The 14,380-nt window shown below is 36.4% G+C and overlaps 1 protein-coding gene across 13 annotated transcripts in view; it reads right to left on the reverse strand.

Annotated features, from left to right (window-relative positions):
• PCNT (pericentrin) overlaps window positions 1-14,380 on the reverse strand; it is a 99,756-nt gene that overhangs the window by 79,346 nt on the left and 6,030 nt on the right. For 9 of the 13 annotated variants that reach the window (XR_014586130.1, XM_083842080.1, XM_083842081.1 and 6 more), the window contains exons 3-12: window positions 13,279-13,329; window positions 12,381-12,560; window positions 10,838-10,981; window positions 9,232-9,396; window positions 5,573-8,038; window positions 5,375-5,467; window positions 4,982-5,158; window positions 3,776-4,031; window positions 1,907-1,965; window positions 1,568-1,742 (exon numbers count right to left, since the gene is read on the reverse strand). Coding sequence is in view for 12 of the 13 variants with exons in the window: in XM_083842080.1 (XP_083698206.1) it covers window positions 1,568-1,742; window positions 1,907-1,965; window positions 3,776-4,031; window positions 4,982-5,158; window positions 5,375-5,467; window positions 5,573-8,038; window positions 9,232-9,396; window positions 10,838-10,981; window positions 12,381-12,560; window positions 13,279-13,329 (3,766 nt within the window). In the remaining variant the exon portion in view is untranslated. The remainder of the gene's footprint in view (window positions 1-1,567; window positions 1,743-1,906; window positions 1,966-3,775; window positions 4,032-4,981; window positions 5,159-5,374; window positions 5,468-5,572; window positions 8,039-9,231; window positions 9,397-10,837; window positions 10,982-12,380; window positions 12,561-13,278; window positions 13,330-14,380) is intronic. The other 4 variants (XM_083842074.1, XM_083842075.1, XM_083842077.1 and 1 more) reach the window with 3 other exon arrangements.

Below are 14,380 nucleotides of genomic sequence, written 5' to 3' on the forward strand. Positions count from 1 at the left end.
TGAATAACCTACATAACCGTTTTGTGATGAAAATAAAAATGCATATGTCCAGACCAGAATGCTGGCTTGTGACATTTCCTACAGAATTCACAGCCATAGGTGTCAGTACTTCCAGATCATTACAAAAATCGTGAAAAATAAAGGGTTTCAAAGTCTAACATTTCTACACAGAGCTACCTAGTTCTCTATATCCCACACTTAACTAAGAGGTAACCAGCAGTAGTATCAGAGAGATGAGCATCTGCTCTCTGTATATATAAACAATCACCTTGAACTAGAAGCACATTTTTGAGCTAGAAGCATATTTACTTGGAAAAGGAAATCAAACATTTCTTCATGGCCTACAAACACAGAATTCCTCCTACAACACTCAGCATCAAGAAGTAGAAGAGATGACCAGGAAGGACTACACAGACTCATGCCAAACATGTTCTTCCTCAGCACTGAGCACTCTCTGAACCCTATAAACTTGCCATTAGCTCATTCAGTCAATGAACATTTATCTGCCCAGAATGAGCCTACAGGAAACTGATGGACATTTTGGCCACATGCTTCAAGAGGTGCAAGTTATCCTCATACAACAAACTTTACAGATACGGGTTCATCTACCAGCCAATTCACATTGACTAGTAAAGTCAGTGCAGGCTGGGAAGAACAAGCTTTTTTTTTTTTTTAAAAAACAAAGATGTCCTCAGAGCAGCCAAAGGCCATCCAAACACAGTGAAAGCATCTGGCCCATGGCATGCAGGAAAGGCTACTCTTCACTTCTCAAATGTGGTATTACTGTTCGTCAGCTGGCACCAGAATTCCAGTAACTTTTAACACCATATTTCCATTTATTTGAGGAGAGTATTATTTCCCACGTATCTCACTGACATAGCATCTTGGAGGCCAGGCAACCTGACTAGCTATCTCTCTCCGCTTCATGGCACACTGCATCTTGTGGGTCCTTTTCATGCCATCACTGCCAGCATGGCTGACACTATGGCAGTCAACCACTACTCTGACAAGTGTTTCAGATTTTCAAGCCCTAAAAAAGCTCTTCAGAGATGTATCTCTGATCTGCACCTCTGCAAAGGATGTATGCAACTAGGTACTCATCTTGATCCTCATTTTTCGAGGTAATGAAAATTCCAATTGCAGTAGTCTTAGAAGTGTCACTTCCAGAACAGTATTTCAAAAAACATACCATTCCATCAAGTTCTAACTACTGAGAATCCAAACGCAAATGTTTTAGTTAGAAGAAGCTTCTATTAAGAGAAATCTTGATTAATTCAGTGACCATCAAAACTGGCTTTCATCTGTCAGCAAAACTGCATATCCCTTTAATACTTCCAAAGGAAAACAGAGTCTCTCTCATATTCCATACAAGTCAAAATGCAACAGGAAGGTGGGCTTCAAACAACATTTTTCCATTTAGGTCCTATTTTCAAGACAGTCTAATGTCATCAGCCCAATTTTGAAGTAATACATGAATATATTTTGTATTTGCTTTTTATATTGGTTCTAAAACACAGCTTTCTTATTGTTCAATAAAGAAAAGCACTTCCCAGACCATGGCACTTACATTCAGACTGTTCCTTCTCAAGAGAAAGAAGCCCCAGCTCCACTTTGACCTTTTCTAATTCCATTTCCAGAGTTTTCTGCAGTTCTGCCATTTCAGTCTGATGTTTTTCAGAGAGCTCTTCGCACATGTTTTCTAAACGCATCTCAGACTCTAATTCCCAGTCTCTTTTGATAGTCTAAGAGAGCAAGATATGAGCATTGTTAAAGCAAACACATTTAGTTGGTTTTCCCCCCCTCTATTTTATGTTTATAAATAAATATATAGTAGAGCAAGACTTCTTCCAACTCTGGTTTAGTGAAAGAAGTTCTGTTTTTTCTTGTATAAGAACAGAATTTATACCTCTAATATCTGGATATGTTTCTCTTCCATTTCCATTTCTATTTTCTTTCTCTGATCAACTGTGAAATAAAATACTATTTATTAGTAAATGTACGTAAAATATCTTGCTTAAATGACAAGCAGAAATATAGGTGAAACAGACATTTTCAACATCAAACTCAGGGCTTGAGTAGGTAGGCATGCAGCAGTGTAAGGTGCTGGGCTCTACCTAAACCTACTGTTATATTATATCCTAGTAAGTCACTTCCATTTTAGAAAATGATACACATTAGCAGTTATAACTGCTAAGACAAGTCTGGAGGTTAAAGTCAGCTTAATTAGCAAAGCAAAGTCTACTTAAGTCTAAGGGATACGAACCACCTCCTTTATTCCTAAACATATTTATTCAAATGCATATCAATGTCATTTTAGTTGCCGGCATTTCACTGCACAACATTCAAGAGTTAGAATTATCTGTATCTCCAGAGACACAGCAAAAGAATTAGCAGGCAGCGGCAAGCAGGAACCTCTTTTCAAATGTCTTTTAAAAATGCCTAGGAAACAGAATGGAAGTCAGATGCTATTATCTGGTCCATTATCAATGACACCTTCCCAACTCATCCCCAGATTCTTTCCAACTTCCGGCTCAGCACCTTTCTTGGTTTGTAAGAACCCTGGAAAGTGCTATCAGTCCCCTCCTCACAGCTGCAAAGTACTGTTGCCTTATCTTAAGGCATTACTTCAAGTTTCTCAGTGAGAGACGAGATCCCAGAGACTGAGATGGTACCAGCTACCCAGCCAGTGGTCAAGTAGAGGACAAAATTTCATCTATTTTTAAAGATAGGAGTGTCACAGCACAGTTGGGGTCATACCCAATCACCACCTCCCTGAAAATTTCCTCTATTCTTCCAGGTAACAGCATCCACAATTCTCTCCTGCCTCATCTGATTCTGGATGTTCCTCAGTCCCTGCATTCAAGTATTCTGAAGCAGTTACATTCCTATCAAGCTACAGCACCAAAATGTAAATAAACAGCACTGATCCTGAGAACTATGCCCAGACTTCCTCCTATTCCCAAATTCCACCATGCCATCAGTTCACTGTATTACTGGTGATTACAAATGCCTTTCTATTCTTGAGTTTGAAAGACAGAGCCCCAAAACATCATCCTCCTCTCAGGGAAGGACAACTTTTCCTAAAATTTCTTTCCTAAAATTTCTTCAGTAAAATTGCTGCAGGCCTCATCTTTCTCCAGAAATTCCTCAAGCCCTGTCATACAGTTCAGAAATTTTCTTCTGATCTGGGAGGGGACAAAGAACTCTCCAACATGCCCCAACCACCATCAGCAGGCCTTCAGTTCTAATAGCTGCACCATTGCTCTTGGTGATGTCAGAACACAATCTGGTATCAAATGTCACAAAAAACATCTGGCTTCAAGTTCTCACTGAGCCTTTCAGTTCCTTTCCAAATCCTTTCTCCTACTTTTGAAACAAAAGCGTGCAGGCCAGGAAGAATTTTCTATCTTGTTGGGAACACAGTAGCCAATGTTGACTTCGGGCAATAAAAACCCTTAAAAAACACATAGGGTAAGAGCTCTGCACTTTGCACCGATTAAATTCTTTGGGACAGCTCCGTCTAATGCTTCCCAAAACCAACTAGTTCAGTATGCTATTTTTTTTTTTTAAATCAGAGGTAGTAACAAAACACTCATGTAGTTGAAGAAGAATTAAGGTTAGGTCTGGACAACTTCATTTTTGCATATAAGATGTAATTGTGCACATGCAAGCCGAGCCACTGCCCCTAATCAAGGCAATGCCAGCTTTCAGTCAAAAGGCCAGCTCTACACCCTGATAGGAAAGAATAATACTGATTGGATTTCAATTTTAATACCTAATTCTTGCTGATACTTTGACTTCAGGTCTTCTTTTTCCTTCAAGCACTGTTCTTTAATCTTCTCCCACTCCAACTGATGGCGGCTTTGCAGAATTGCTACTTCCTGAGCACGCTTATCATTGAGCATCTCCCGTAGCTCCACAAGTGCAGTTTCCTTTTCTTTTCTCAAATTAGACTGAGTAAGCTCAAGCTGAGAGGTATGCATATTATTTAAGCTTAGGCGTAAAGCTTCCAATTCAAGACTGTGCAGTGTCTGTAATGGAGAAGAAAAAGCATGTCCCTCTCTTCTAATTAAATGTGGTCACTGTTTTCATAACTAGCTTCAGTTTGAATTGCTTTCAACTACTAACACATTTAAGTTTTGCTTTCCTGTAGTTGAAAAATATTTCTTCATGGCAGGGACAGAACACCAAAATAAGTTGACTTCTATTACAGATTTACACATTATTTGCAGTGTAAAGTAGGAGGTTTTCCTGACCCACCTCTTAACTTCATCTCCAACCAAATACCTTGCATCTGTCCATTTCTTCACAATTTCTTCACACAAGCACACCACATCCCTTCATTGTCTATTACAAAATTCCTCTTATTTGCTATTGCTTATAAAATGGTTCAAAGCAAAGTTCTAAAGCGGTATTGGAAAAGTGGAAATTAAATTCACCAGAAATATTAAACATCCATCAGTTAGAAATGGCAGCTAAAACAGGCTGACAACTTTCCAATTCCTGGATAAACTAAACAGTATACCAGTATCTTGTAATTAGACTTACGACCAGACATATTCTTACCATTTCTACTTTGCACTTAGTGGAAGTGTTAAAAAGCCCGGTAAATAGTTAAGGGGAAGTCAGGTTTACATGCTTCATTTAAACACAAAAGTAATACAAATTACATTAATGTTTTTTTTTTTTTAATAATTTTGTTAAACTTACCAAGACATGAAAAATGACTGTTTTGTCTTTTTTTTTAAGCCATTAATTGAAGCATCCAATTTCCTTTTAAATTAATGTCAATATACAATAGCAGTGAGGATGATTCCTGGGGAGCTCTTTCAGAACATATCAACTATTGCCCACCAAAGAAACATTCTTAATTCAATTTCAGCATTTCATAAAATAGCATACACAGTAGAGACAAAAAAAATTAATAAAGGAGCCTTCTCTTTGCAACAAATACAGTAATTACTGCATTTCTTTATTTTACCTGTGATTGGAGCTGGGCTTGCTCAATCTCTGCTTTGTGTGTGGCTGCCATTTGCTGCTGAAGTTCATCCAACAGGTGTTGCTGTTCTCTATTTAGTGAGGCACGGAGCTCCTCCATTTCCTCTTCATGCTTAGTAATTAGTTCAGAGATTTCACGTTCATGCTCTCGTTCATGTACCTGCACAGAACACTCACATAAAGGTTTTTCTTCAAAACAGTGTTTGTTAGTCCCACTAAAAAGTTACCTGGTCAAACTTTTCCCTTCCACAAAACCCCAAATCAAAGACAACATAGAAAAACAGTTATAAATATTTTGGAGGTGGAAAGATCTATTATCGACAAACAATGCAAGATGAGTTTATTTTTCTGAAATAAGCCTGATTACACCATTTACCTTTTTTATTAAAGCAAGCTGTTCTTTTCTTTCTTCCTCCAACTTCTGCTGCTTTTCAACTTTATCTTTTATTTCATTATTTAATTCTTCTATCTGAAAACAGGGATACAAACATTTGCAGTGAGTACTTTAAGTATCCTGAAACCCAAGAACTGCCATTATTGGTGTTCCTACCTCCTTCTTGTGTGTCAAACTCACTTTAGTTAATTCCACAAGGTGCTGAGTCTCCATTTTATCAATTTCCTCTTTGTAATGTTTCACCATCTCAGATTGTGCCTCCTGCACAGCTTGTGCAGACTGAAAGGACTCCTGCAAGCAATTTTCAAGCTCCAGCTGAACCTTCTTCAAATGAGCTATTTCTTCAATTAGCTGGCTTTCTTTCACATTGTATTCAGTACTTTTTGCCTCTATTTCAGCATTAAGTTTATTAATTTCTGCATTATTCAAGTTCAACTTGTCCTCATATCCCAATCTTTCACACTCCTGTACCTCTTTGAGGTTTTGCACTTCAGTATTAAGTTCACGTATGTTCTTCTTAAGATCTGCTATGATGCTAGCATTTGCTGCTAAAGCATTCTCTGCTTTTATTAGATCTTTCTCCATGGATGATAATCTCTTGCCCAACACTGTTTTTTCCTTCAATAAGAGTGCTAAATTTTGTTCTTTGTTACTGATTTCAGCTTTGAGCAGATCCTGTTCTTTTAGCAATGTCTCTTCAAGTACAGCTTTCTGACCAAGAAGCTCTGTTATTGTCAGATTTTTAGCCTTCTGAGCATCAAGCTGGGTCTGCATTTGATCCCTTTGACTTTGCAGAACAGCCAACTGACGTCCAAAAAGAGACTGTACTTCACTTGTTACAGAATCAGAAGCCGTTTTCTGCTCTTGTACTTCTTTCACTAATTGCTCCTGAGTTCGCAGCTGCACCATCAACATTTCTCTTTCTTCCTGGAGGTCTTTCAGCATTTGTTGCCAGGTAGAGGATTTTGATGTTTGCGTTAAAGGCTCCACAGCATGGTAAGGTTGGCCTCCATCCTCACCCTGTTGCTTTATTAGGTGGCTTATTTTGTTTTCAAGTTCTTTCTCCTCTGTTTTCTGAAGAAGTTGCTTTTCACAACAGACCCGTGCTTCACGTTCCTTATTCAGTTCCACATGCATCAGAGAGAGCTCAGCTATTACTTTTTTCCATTTTCCAGCAGCTTCTTGGGTCTCCCGTTGAGATTTTTCCAAGGCTGACTCCTTTTCATGAAGCTGTTCGGTTAGCTTGTTTAGTAGACAGATGCGTGAAGCTCTCTCATCATCCTTTACAACGTCACAGTTGCTTATTTTGTTTCGCTGCAGGGAGCCATCTGACAAAAATGAAATGAAGTCCTCTACTTCCACCTCAGTCTTTTCAAAAGTCTCTTGAGCCAAACTGCTATGACATGTTTTTTCATCAAGGCCAAAGTTTAACAGAGGAGATTTAAAATCCATGCTGGGTTCTAAAAGCACATTACTGTCTAATCTGTACCTACCGCATCTATCTTCTTTAATGGCATAACCTTCAGAACTGCCTGACACATATGACTGCTCTGGTCTTTCTGTGGAGACAAGATATTTAGCCAACATGTCTTCATCAACAGTGAAAAACCCAGGTTCTGACAATTGTTCTTCAGACAGGTAATCTCCTTCATTACCTTCGCTTTCTTCGATCCTTGAACTCATTATTTCTTTTGATTCACCTCTTGATGAGTCTACTCCCAGTTCGCACTGGAACTCTAGTTCTTCAGGAACAAACTCTTCTTCACCTTTAAAGTGACATGGTTTATTCAATATCTCCTCAAGTACCAGAGCTGCAGAGAGTGAAACATCTGGTAAAGTGTGTTTTTCCTTCAAGATCATTAGATTTTTATTGGAGACAATCTCTTCATTGTACTCTTGCCTTGCATCTGCACTGTTTTCAGTCTGAAGAGGCTTTTTATGTAATTCCTGGATGCATGAATCCAGTTCCTGAATCTCTTCATTCAAGTACTGTTTTTCTTGTTTGTATTGCTGGGCTTCCTTGACCTGCTCTTCTGCCTCAAAAAGACGAGACTTAAGAACATCAATTAAAATTTTGTATTGAACCTCAATTTCAGTCTTCTCTCTCTGGAATTTTTCCTGCTGGTTTTCAAGTTTCTTCCTCAAATTTTCTTTATGAATTTCAGACTCATGAAGACTATTATTTAAGTCGATTATTATGCTGTTCAAATTCTGAATGTGTTCTTCAGAATTCAGAGCAGAGAGTTCTTGTTTTAACTGTTCAAGGTCATTTTTATATTTTAAAATCATTTCTTCTTCATATATCTGCTTCGTTTCTGCAATCTCTTTTCTGTGGCATTTCTCTAGCTCAGCCCTCAAGTTCTCTAACTGTCTGCAAATATCCTTTTCATGATTCATTTTCAGTTCAATACACTGCTGTTCTTTCATTTTTGATAATGTTATTTCATTTTTTAATTCTGTTATTTCCGAGTCCCGGAGAGAAAGAGTATGTTGTAGTACAGACAAGTTAAATCTTTCTGATGTTAGTAGATCCTGAAGATTTTTAATGTGTTGTTCTTTTTCTCCTATGCTTTCATATAGCTGCTGCATTGTATCTTTCATACCCTCTTCCATTAGAGCAAGCAGATTTTCCTTATCTTTGGTATTCTTAAAGATAAAATACATGAAATGTGATGTTTTACTTTCCTTAAACCCGCTGTTTTTCATGTCTCTTCACATATAATATTTACCCTTAAGTGCATAGAGCATCATTGGCCTAGGCAATATGATTTCTAAGCATATCCTTGACCATGGGAAGCACTACTGAAGCACTGATCAATGTGGTAATAATATCAAGTTTTCCATGGAATAACGAATAATATGCCACTGACTCCAGAGAGAAAGGAAGACTGTCTGAAATTCTGTGTATTTTGAATAAAAATGAGTAAAATAATAAGTACTGCAGACACCTCTTCACCTCACATCCATTTGCATACAGAAAACACCTTCTACAGGAGAAACAGGCCAAAGAACAGCCATGTCAAATTTTGACTCATCTTTGACTTAAAAATGTAAGACTTCTATCTACAGCATGGCTGGTTGTGTGCTTAAAGGAAATCAGACCTTCTAAGATGCTCCTTTAATATACAACAGCAGCCATAATCCCTATAAATTTGGTTCTAAAGACAGACTTGTTTTGTCCCATGACCATACCACATCAGCAGTTCAGAATTATCACCAAATTTGAAACATATTACAAAGGTGGCAGAACTCTTCACCTTTATTTTCCTGAAATGTTTACATGAAAATACTCCCTCCATGTTTCCTCTCTTTTGTTTCTGAAACTAACATGATTAGAGATAAAGTTAAAACACATATCAGAATAAAAGTAACTGTTCAAATACAACAGTGAAGTTATTACATGCTTATACAGCAACCTTCATCCTCTTGAAGCCTCTGCCAATTACCTTCCCACATGTCAGTTCAGTGGTCCTATTTCTGACTGCAATTTATTATACAATCGTTGAGTAACAGAGTTAAAGACTATCTCTTCTGTTACGGAAACAGGTAGAGTAATTTCAATATTTAAGCAAATTTTAAAGAGCCAGTATTGAATTCTCATTTCTTACAAAAAAATGAAATTGTGAACAGCTATTTTGCCTTATCTTCTTGTCTTCAGAAGAATAGTTTTAATTACAGGCTAAAGAATAGTTTCAGTCCTGAAGCAACCATACTAGCTCATGCACAAATTAAACATTCATTACAGGTTCTTCCTCCAAAAAGAACCATCTTGGCTTACACAACTGAAACAGAAACCTGTCTAGAACTCTTAATTATAAAAGAGCTTCAAGTAGTTTTACCTTCTGAGAAGACTCAAGCTGTACTTCTAGGTCATGTGCTCTCTGACACAGCATCTCCAAGTGTACATTTTGTTCTTTAAGTTGGTTCTGAAACAAGGACATCTGCTGCTGGGCTTCTAATACCTCTTTCTTCCCAGGGCTTTTACTCTTTAGCATCTCATTAACCTGAGCACATATGTACTCGCAGTCAGAACATTTATATTATATTAAGTCCTACACTAATCTCACTGCATGCATGAAATATACCATATTCATTTGATATAGATATACTGTCTCTTTCATTCTCAGTGGATAAGAAACTTCCTAAAAAGTCAGTAGCATTTCAAACATAACTGGTGTCTAAGAACTGTAAAAATATAATGTTAAATTGCTAAATAATCAATCTCTACGAATCTCCCAAAATGAGACAGGACTTCCAACGGACTGGACATTCCGTTAAGATGACAATGAACAAAACTAACACTTTTTTCCAAACTATTTACAACTCAATACGAAAGGGTTTTTCACTTCCCAACTCCCCCAAAATGAAAATAAAATGTTTACCACCACCACTTTTAAAACACAGTCTGAAGGCAAAATAGAATGCATTTTTATTAATTTTAAGAAATGCTTTCTAAAAAACTCTCCTAAAACCAATAAAATATCAATATATTCAAGACAGTACTAATCTTTTTACCTTTTACAAAAATTGATATGATTCCATGAACAATTTGCACCATATTAGTAGCCTTTACTTCGAATATGCCTGAATTGCTATTTAGAGGCATTGTTATTGTATTTCAACAGCTTACGGAGGAAATCCCAACAGTTATTTGTGGAACAGTTTTCACCGTTACTGAATATTTTGTCAATACCATTTAGAACTGTACACAGAAAGCAGTATTTTTTTGTTCTTTTCCAAAGTTAGAATTTCATTTAGCAGAGGAATTATTTTTATTGGCATATACTACAAGCCTCCTGAGAGAACAAGCATTCAGGCATTAATAGAGAGTAGCCAATGAACATCATTTAAAAAAAAGCAGATTAAAGGACGTAATATGTCCTAGCATCCAGGGTCTCAGTTCCACAATCAACTTCTTGCACAGAAGCAGGTTCCTATGTATCAAGGGGTTATATCAACAATCTTCAAATTATTTTATATCTCTCTCTTTGAAGCAATGCACATTACCTCAACATAAGTTTCTGTACTACAACTCAGCTGTTACAGTCATTTCTCTCTATACACACAGAGCTTTCTTCAACAAAGGCAAGGTAAACTGGTCACATTGTTACAGCAACTCTTGTGTAGAGATCCCAAAAGTATTATGGAAAATTCCCTATCAGGTGCTAAACTGAGGGACAAGAGTATAATGACCTCCCATATATTTCAAAGTAAGCAAGCAGAACATAAGGATTTCTCCAGGAGTTCTCTCCAGCAACTGAAAAAAAACCAAAACTAAACCACAACTCTGCCTTGCCCTCAAATCATTTTCACTGCTGCATCACAAACTGAACTATAGAGAGGTATGTAATAAGCTTGGAATGTTTTACGTGTTTAAATTCGAAATCTGTTCCCCCTCCCTCCGCCTGCCTTTGTAAGGAAGCTAAAATTAGAGAAGGAGCATACCTGATGTAACTGGAGTTGTAAGTCATGGATCTGATCAGCTACATGTGAAGCCTCTTCTAGTAGGTCATTTCGATCCTTCTTTGTCTGTTGAAGGCAGCTTGTTAGTTTCCTTATGACTTCATTTTGCTCTTGAACAGTTGTTTCCTAAGTGAGTCACAAGAAATACACTTTTAAAATGAAAATATTCTTAGCATATTATGAACAGAGTGAGCTTGCCTAAAGCAAAGCTGTTAGAATCCACTGTTAGATAGAACTTTTAGTAAGTTCACACCATAGGATCAGGAATATTTTTGTTAAAACATGATAACAGGAGTGACAAAAGAGAAACCTTCCACTGATCTCAAAGAGATACAGAAGCTAACTAAAACTCATTTGTGTTTTAAGCAAATGACAGGATACCATAATGAAAAAAATATTTTTACTTGGAAGTTTTGTAGCTCATATTGATGATGTAAAAGCAGTTAAGTTTAAGTCTTTCACAGGCTGTAACAAATTTATCTAGTACCCCCTAAATTTTTTCCTATGTCAGCTCTTCAGCCATGTGAGAGAAAGCTAATGAGATAGGATACATTAACAACAACTTTTGGTAATCACATCAATCTTTTCAAGGTGTTTCCTCACCAACAGGAAATATCTTTGTTTCCCAATCCTAAAAAGAGGAAAAAAACACATAAAGGAGAAAATTATTCTTCGGATGCACCCGATAACTTACCTTTACACAAAAATTCTAGAGAGGGGGAATTTAAAATATATTTTTTAATATTTTTGGAGAGGGAAAGATCCATGTCAGGTTAATAAAATTTACCTTATCCTACTTAATTGCTTGTCCATACTAAAAAGTGCACCCCTAAAAAAGCACCAGAAAAAATACGCAACCAAGCGTAATGATCTTGGTCATCTCAGCAGCAAAGAGGGAGGTCTGCCACCCACACCACTATTTTAAAAGGAGACTAGCTGCATCTACTAAGTGTTTTTCAGGTACATATCCACAGGAACACTGACACTTCAGTAAGCTCTTCCTTTTAAATAGTTTGAAGAATACTTTGTTTTGTTCTTGTTTTTCCACTATTTGAAAGCATGACCTTGATATATATGTTTTTAACATCAGTATTTATAAAAATATAAGCTCTATGCTTTCACATTGAGCCCCAACTCAATTAATGATTAATGCTACTTTCCTTAGCGATTCTTACAAGTGCTTTCTGTAAAGGTTCACTCCTCAATACAGGAAGACAAAAATTAATAAAGAAGAGGAAACATCCAAATAATTCTGCTCAGAAACGTTCATCTAAGCATTTCAACGAAATCTCTCAAAATAAAGCTACATCATCTCCAATTTCATCCACATTTGATACAAGTAATATGAAGGCCTGGACACTGATTACGTTAACTGATGAAGAGAAAATATAAGTGTTGATTTTGGCAACACATGCTAACAAGGTGAAGTACTTTTCAATAAAAAAATAACAGTTCTGTGTCCTACATATTTTTTAAATTAAAATAACGTCATACTAACCCCATTGTCTAATTCTATGAAACATACCTGGAGCTGCATAGAGTCTCTCTGCTGGGTAAGTTGTTCTTGTAGTTCATCCATTTGTGCAGTGAGCCTTTCAACTGCTTCCTGTTTCTCCAGAAGTCTGTTCTCTAACTCAGCTATTTTAGTTTGACACATCTTAGCATCAAGCTCACTGCATTCTGCAGCAGAATTTATTGTAACTTTCTTCATAAAAGAAAAAAATGTTTTTATTCACCAAAAAAAAAAAAAACAAACATTTCTGTTTTATGACAATTCTGGCTATAAATTCAGATGCAAGCTTAAATTCTGGGCAAATTCTATTTTAAAAATAAATCAACATTTAAACTTTGTATTTAACAAAAAAACGTTTGTAAGTTCTTTAAAATAAATCCTTTGAAATAAAATTTAATTCTTTAAAATTTCAAATATTTTTTTCCATAGGTAACATTTTCACATGATAAAGGGCAGAAGAGTTGTGATACTACAGAGCCAAACTGTGGCAAAGTGCCATGTTGGCTTCTAACAGCAAAACAAGAACTGAGTAAAAAGAAGAAATTGCTACTGTTAACCCTGTGGCTTCTTAGGAGCACTATCATTACAATTCTGTTGTAAGAGACAGTACCTTGCACTTCAGACTTAGTTTTTAATGTATGAAACAATTACAGAATAAGCCTACTTTTAAATTAAAAACACCATTCAAATTCAGCCAGACAAGTCCTATGATTTCAGTACACTTTTCTTACCAACCAATTTCACAACTAGTACACGTGCATATAAATGCCAGCTTTAAACTGTAAAATGGCATTTGATATTAATGCTCAGTATCTATATATACACACAGCACTTTAGTAACCAGTTATACTCTTCCTTTAGATATATATCAGCACCTTTTATTAAGTGTACAAAAAGAATTCACACTTACTTCAGCAGCATGATCATTCACTGCATCATGGATGGACATATCAGCACTCCTCTGGTAAGCAAACAAATAAAACAAACACCAAATCACAAACATTTTAAAAGGTACATAAGGAAAAGCAGAATTATTTTGGAAACACCCTAAGCACAAGCGAGAAGGGTCCACACTGCAAGACAACACACAAATGACAGAGAGAGAGAGAGTGACTTAAACATTTATCTGTATGATCATCCATGGTCAAATCAATGAAATATATGCAGAAATTTTATAATTATTATGAATGACTAAAAAAATTTAGGGCTAAGTCTCACCATTGAAATTCAATGTTTTATCTCCTGCTTTTGTGGCCCGCAAGTACAGTTGATCACTCTTTTTAAATCTACCACTAAATATTAGTAAGTTAATTGACAGAATGAGTTAAGAAACATGAAATTCATTCAGTTAAAAAAGCAATACTATTTTCTGACGCACATCCTTACTGTAGTATGACATCTTCGAAGACATTAAACTATCACCAAACTTACCCGTAAGACAAAATAAAATGACTTTAGCACTATTTAGAAAAGGGAGCCAATAACCCTGCTTTTATGTTGAATCAGCACCAAGTCTCCACTGACCACTGTCTACATCACCTAGAAAACAATTCCACTTACTTTATAAGCAGGGTATTATGACAGAAGCTTTTTAGTAGCAATAAGAGTTTTGTTTTAAGTTCACATGAATTTAACAAGAGCACTGCTGCTAATGCTACAGTTAAGTGACGAAAATACTGCAAGCTTTTTTTTCTAATGCTGACAGCTTAGCATGTAGTTTCATAACAGCCTTTCTAATTCTCGTGATACATTCAAGATATCCTCGAAGCACTAGGGATACTGTCACAACAGAAAGGATAATAAACAAAATGGTATTCTCCACCGTTTCAGGTCTGCATATATCCTAGTTTGATGTTACTGTTGTATGTTGTGAAAATACATCAAGCTGCTTTTTATGCAGAATGCACTGCCCCTCCCCAACTCACTTTGCTTAGAGAAAAAACTCTGCATAGAGAAAGTGCTGAAACACACTCAAACTACTTTCTAAGTAAAATACCAGACTGAGATAAATA

Source organism: Anser anser (genome assembly GCF_964211835.1).
Source record: "Anser anser genome assembly, chromosome: 6".
NCBI classification, from domain to species: domain Eukaryota; kingdom Metazoa; phylum Chordata; class Aves; order Anseriformes; family Anatidae; genus Anser; species Anser anser.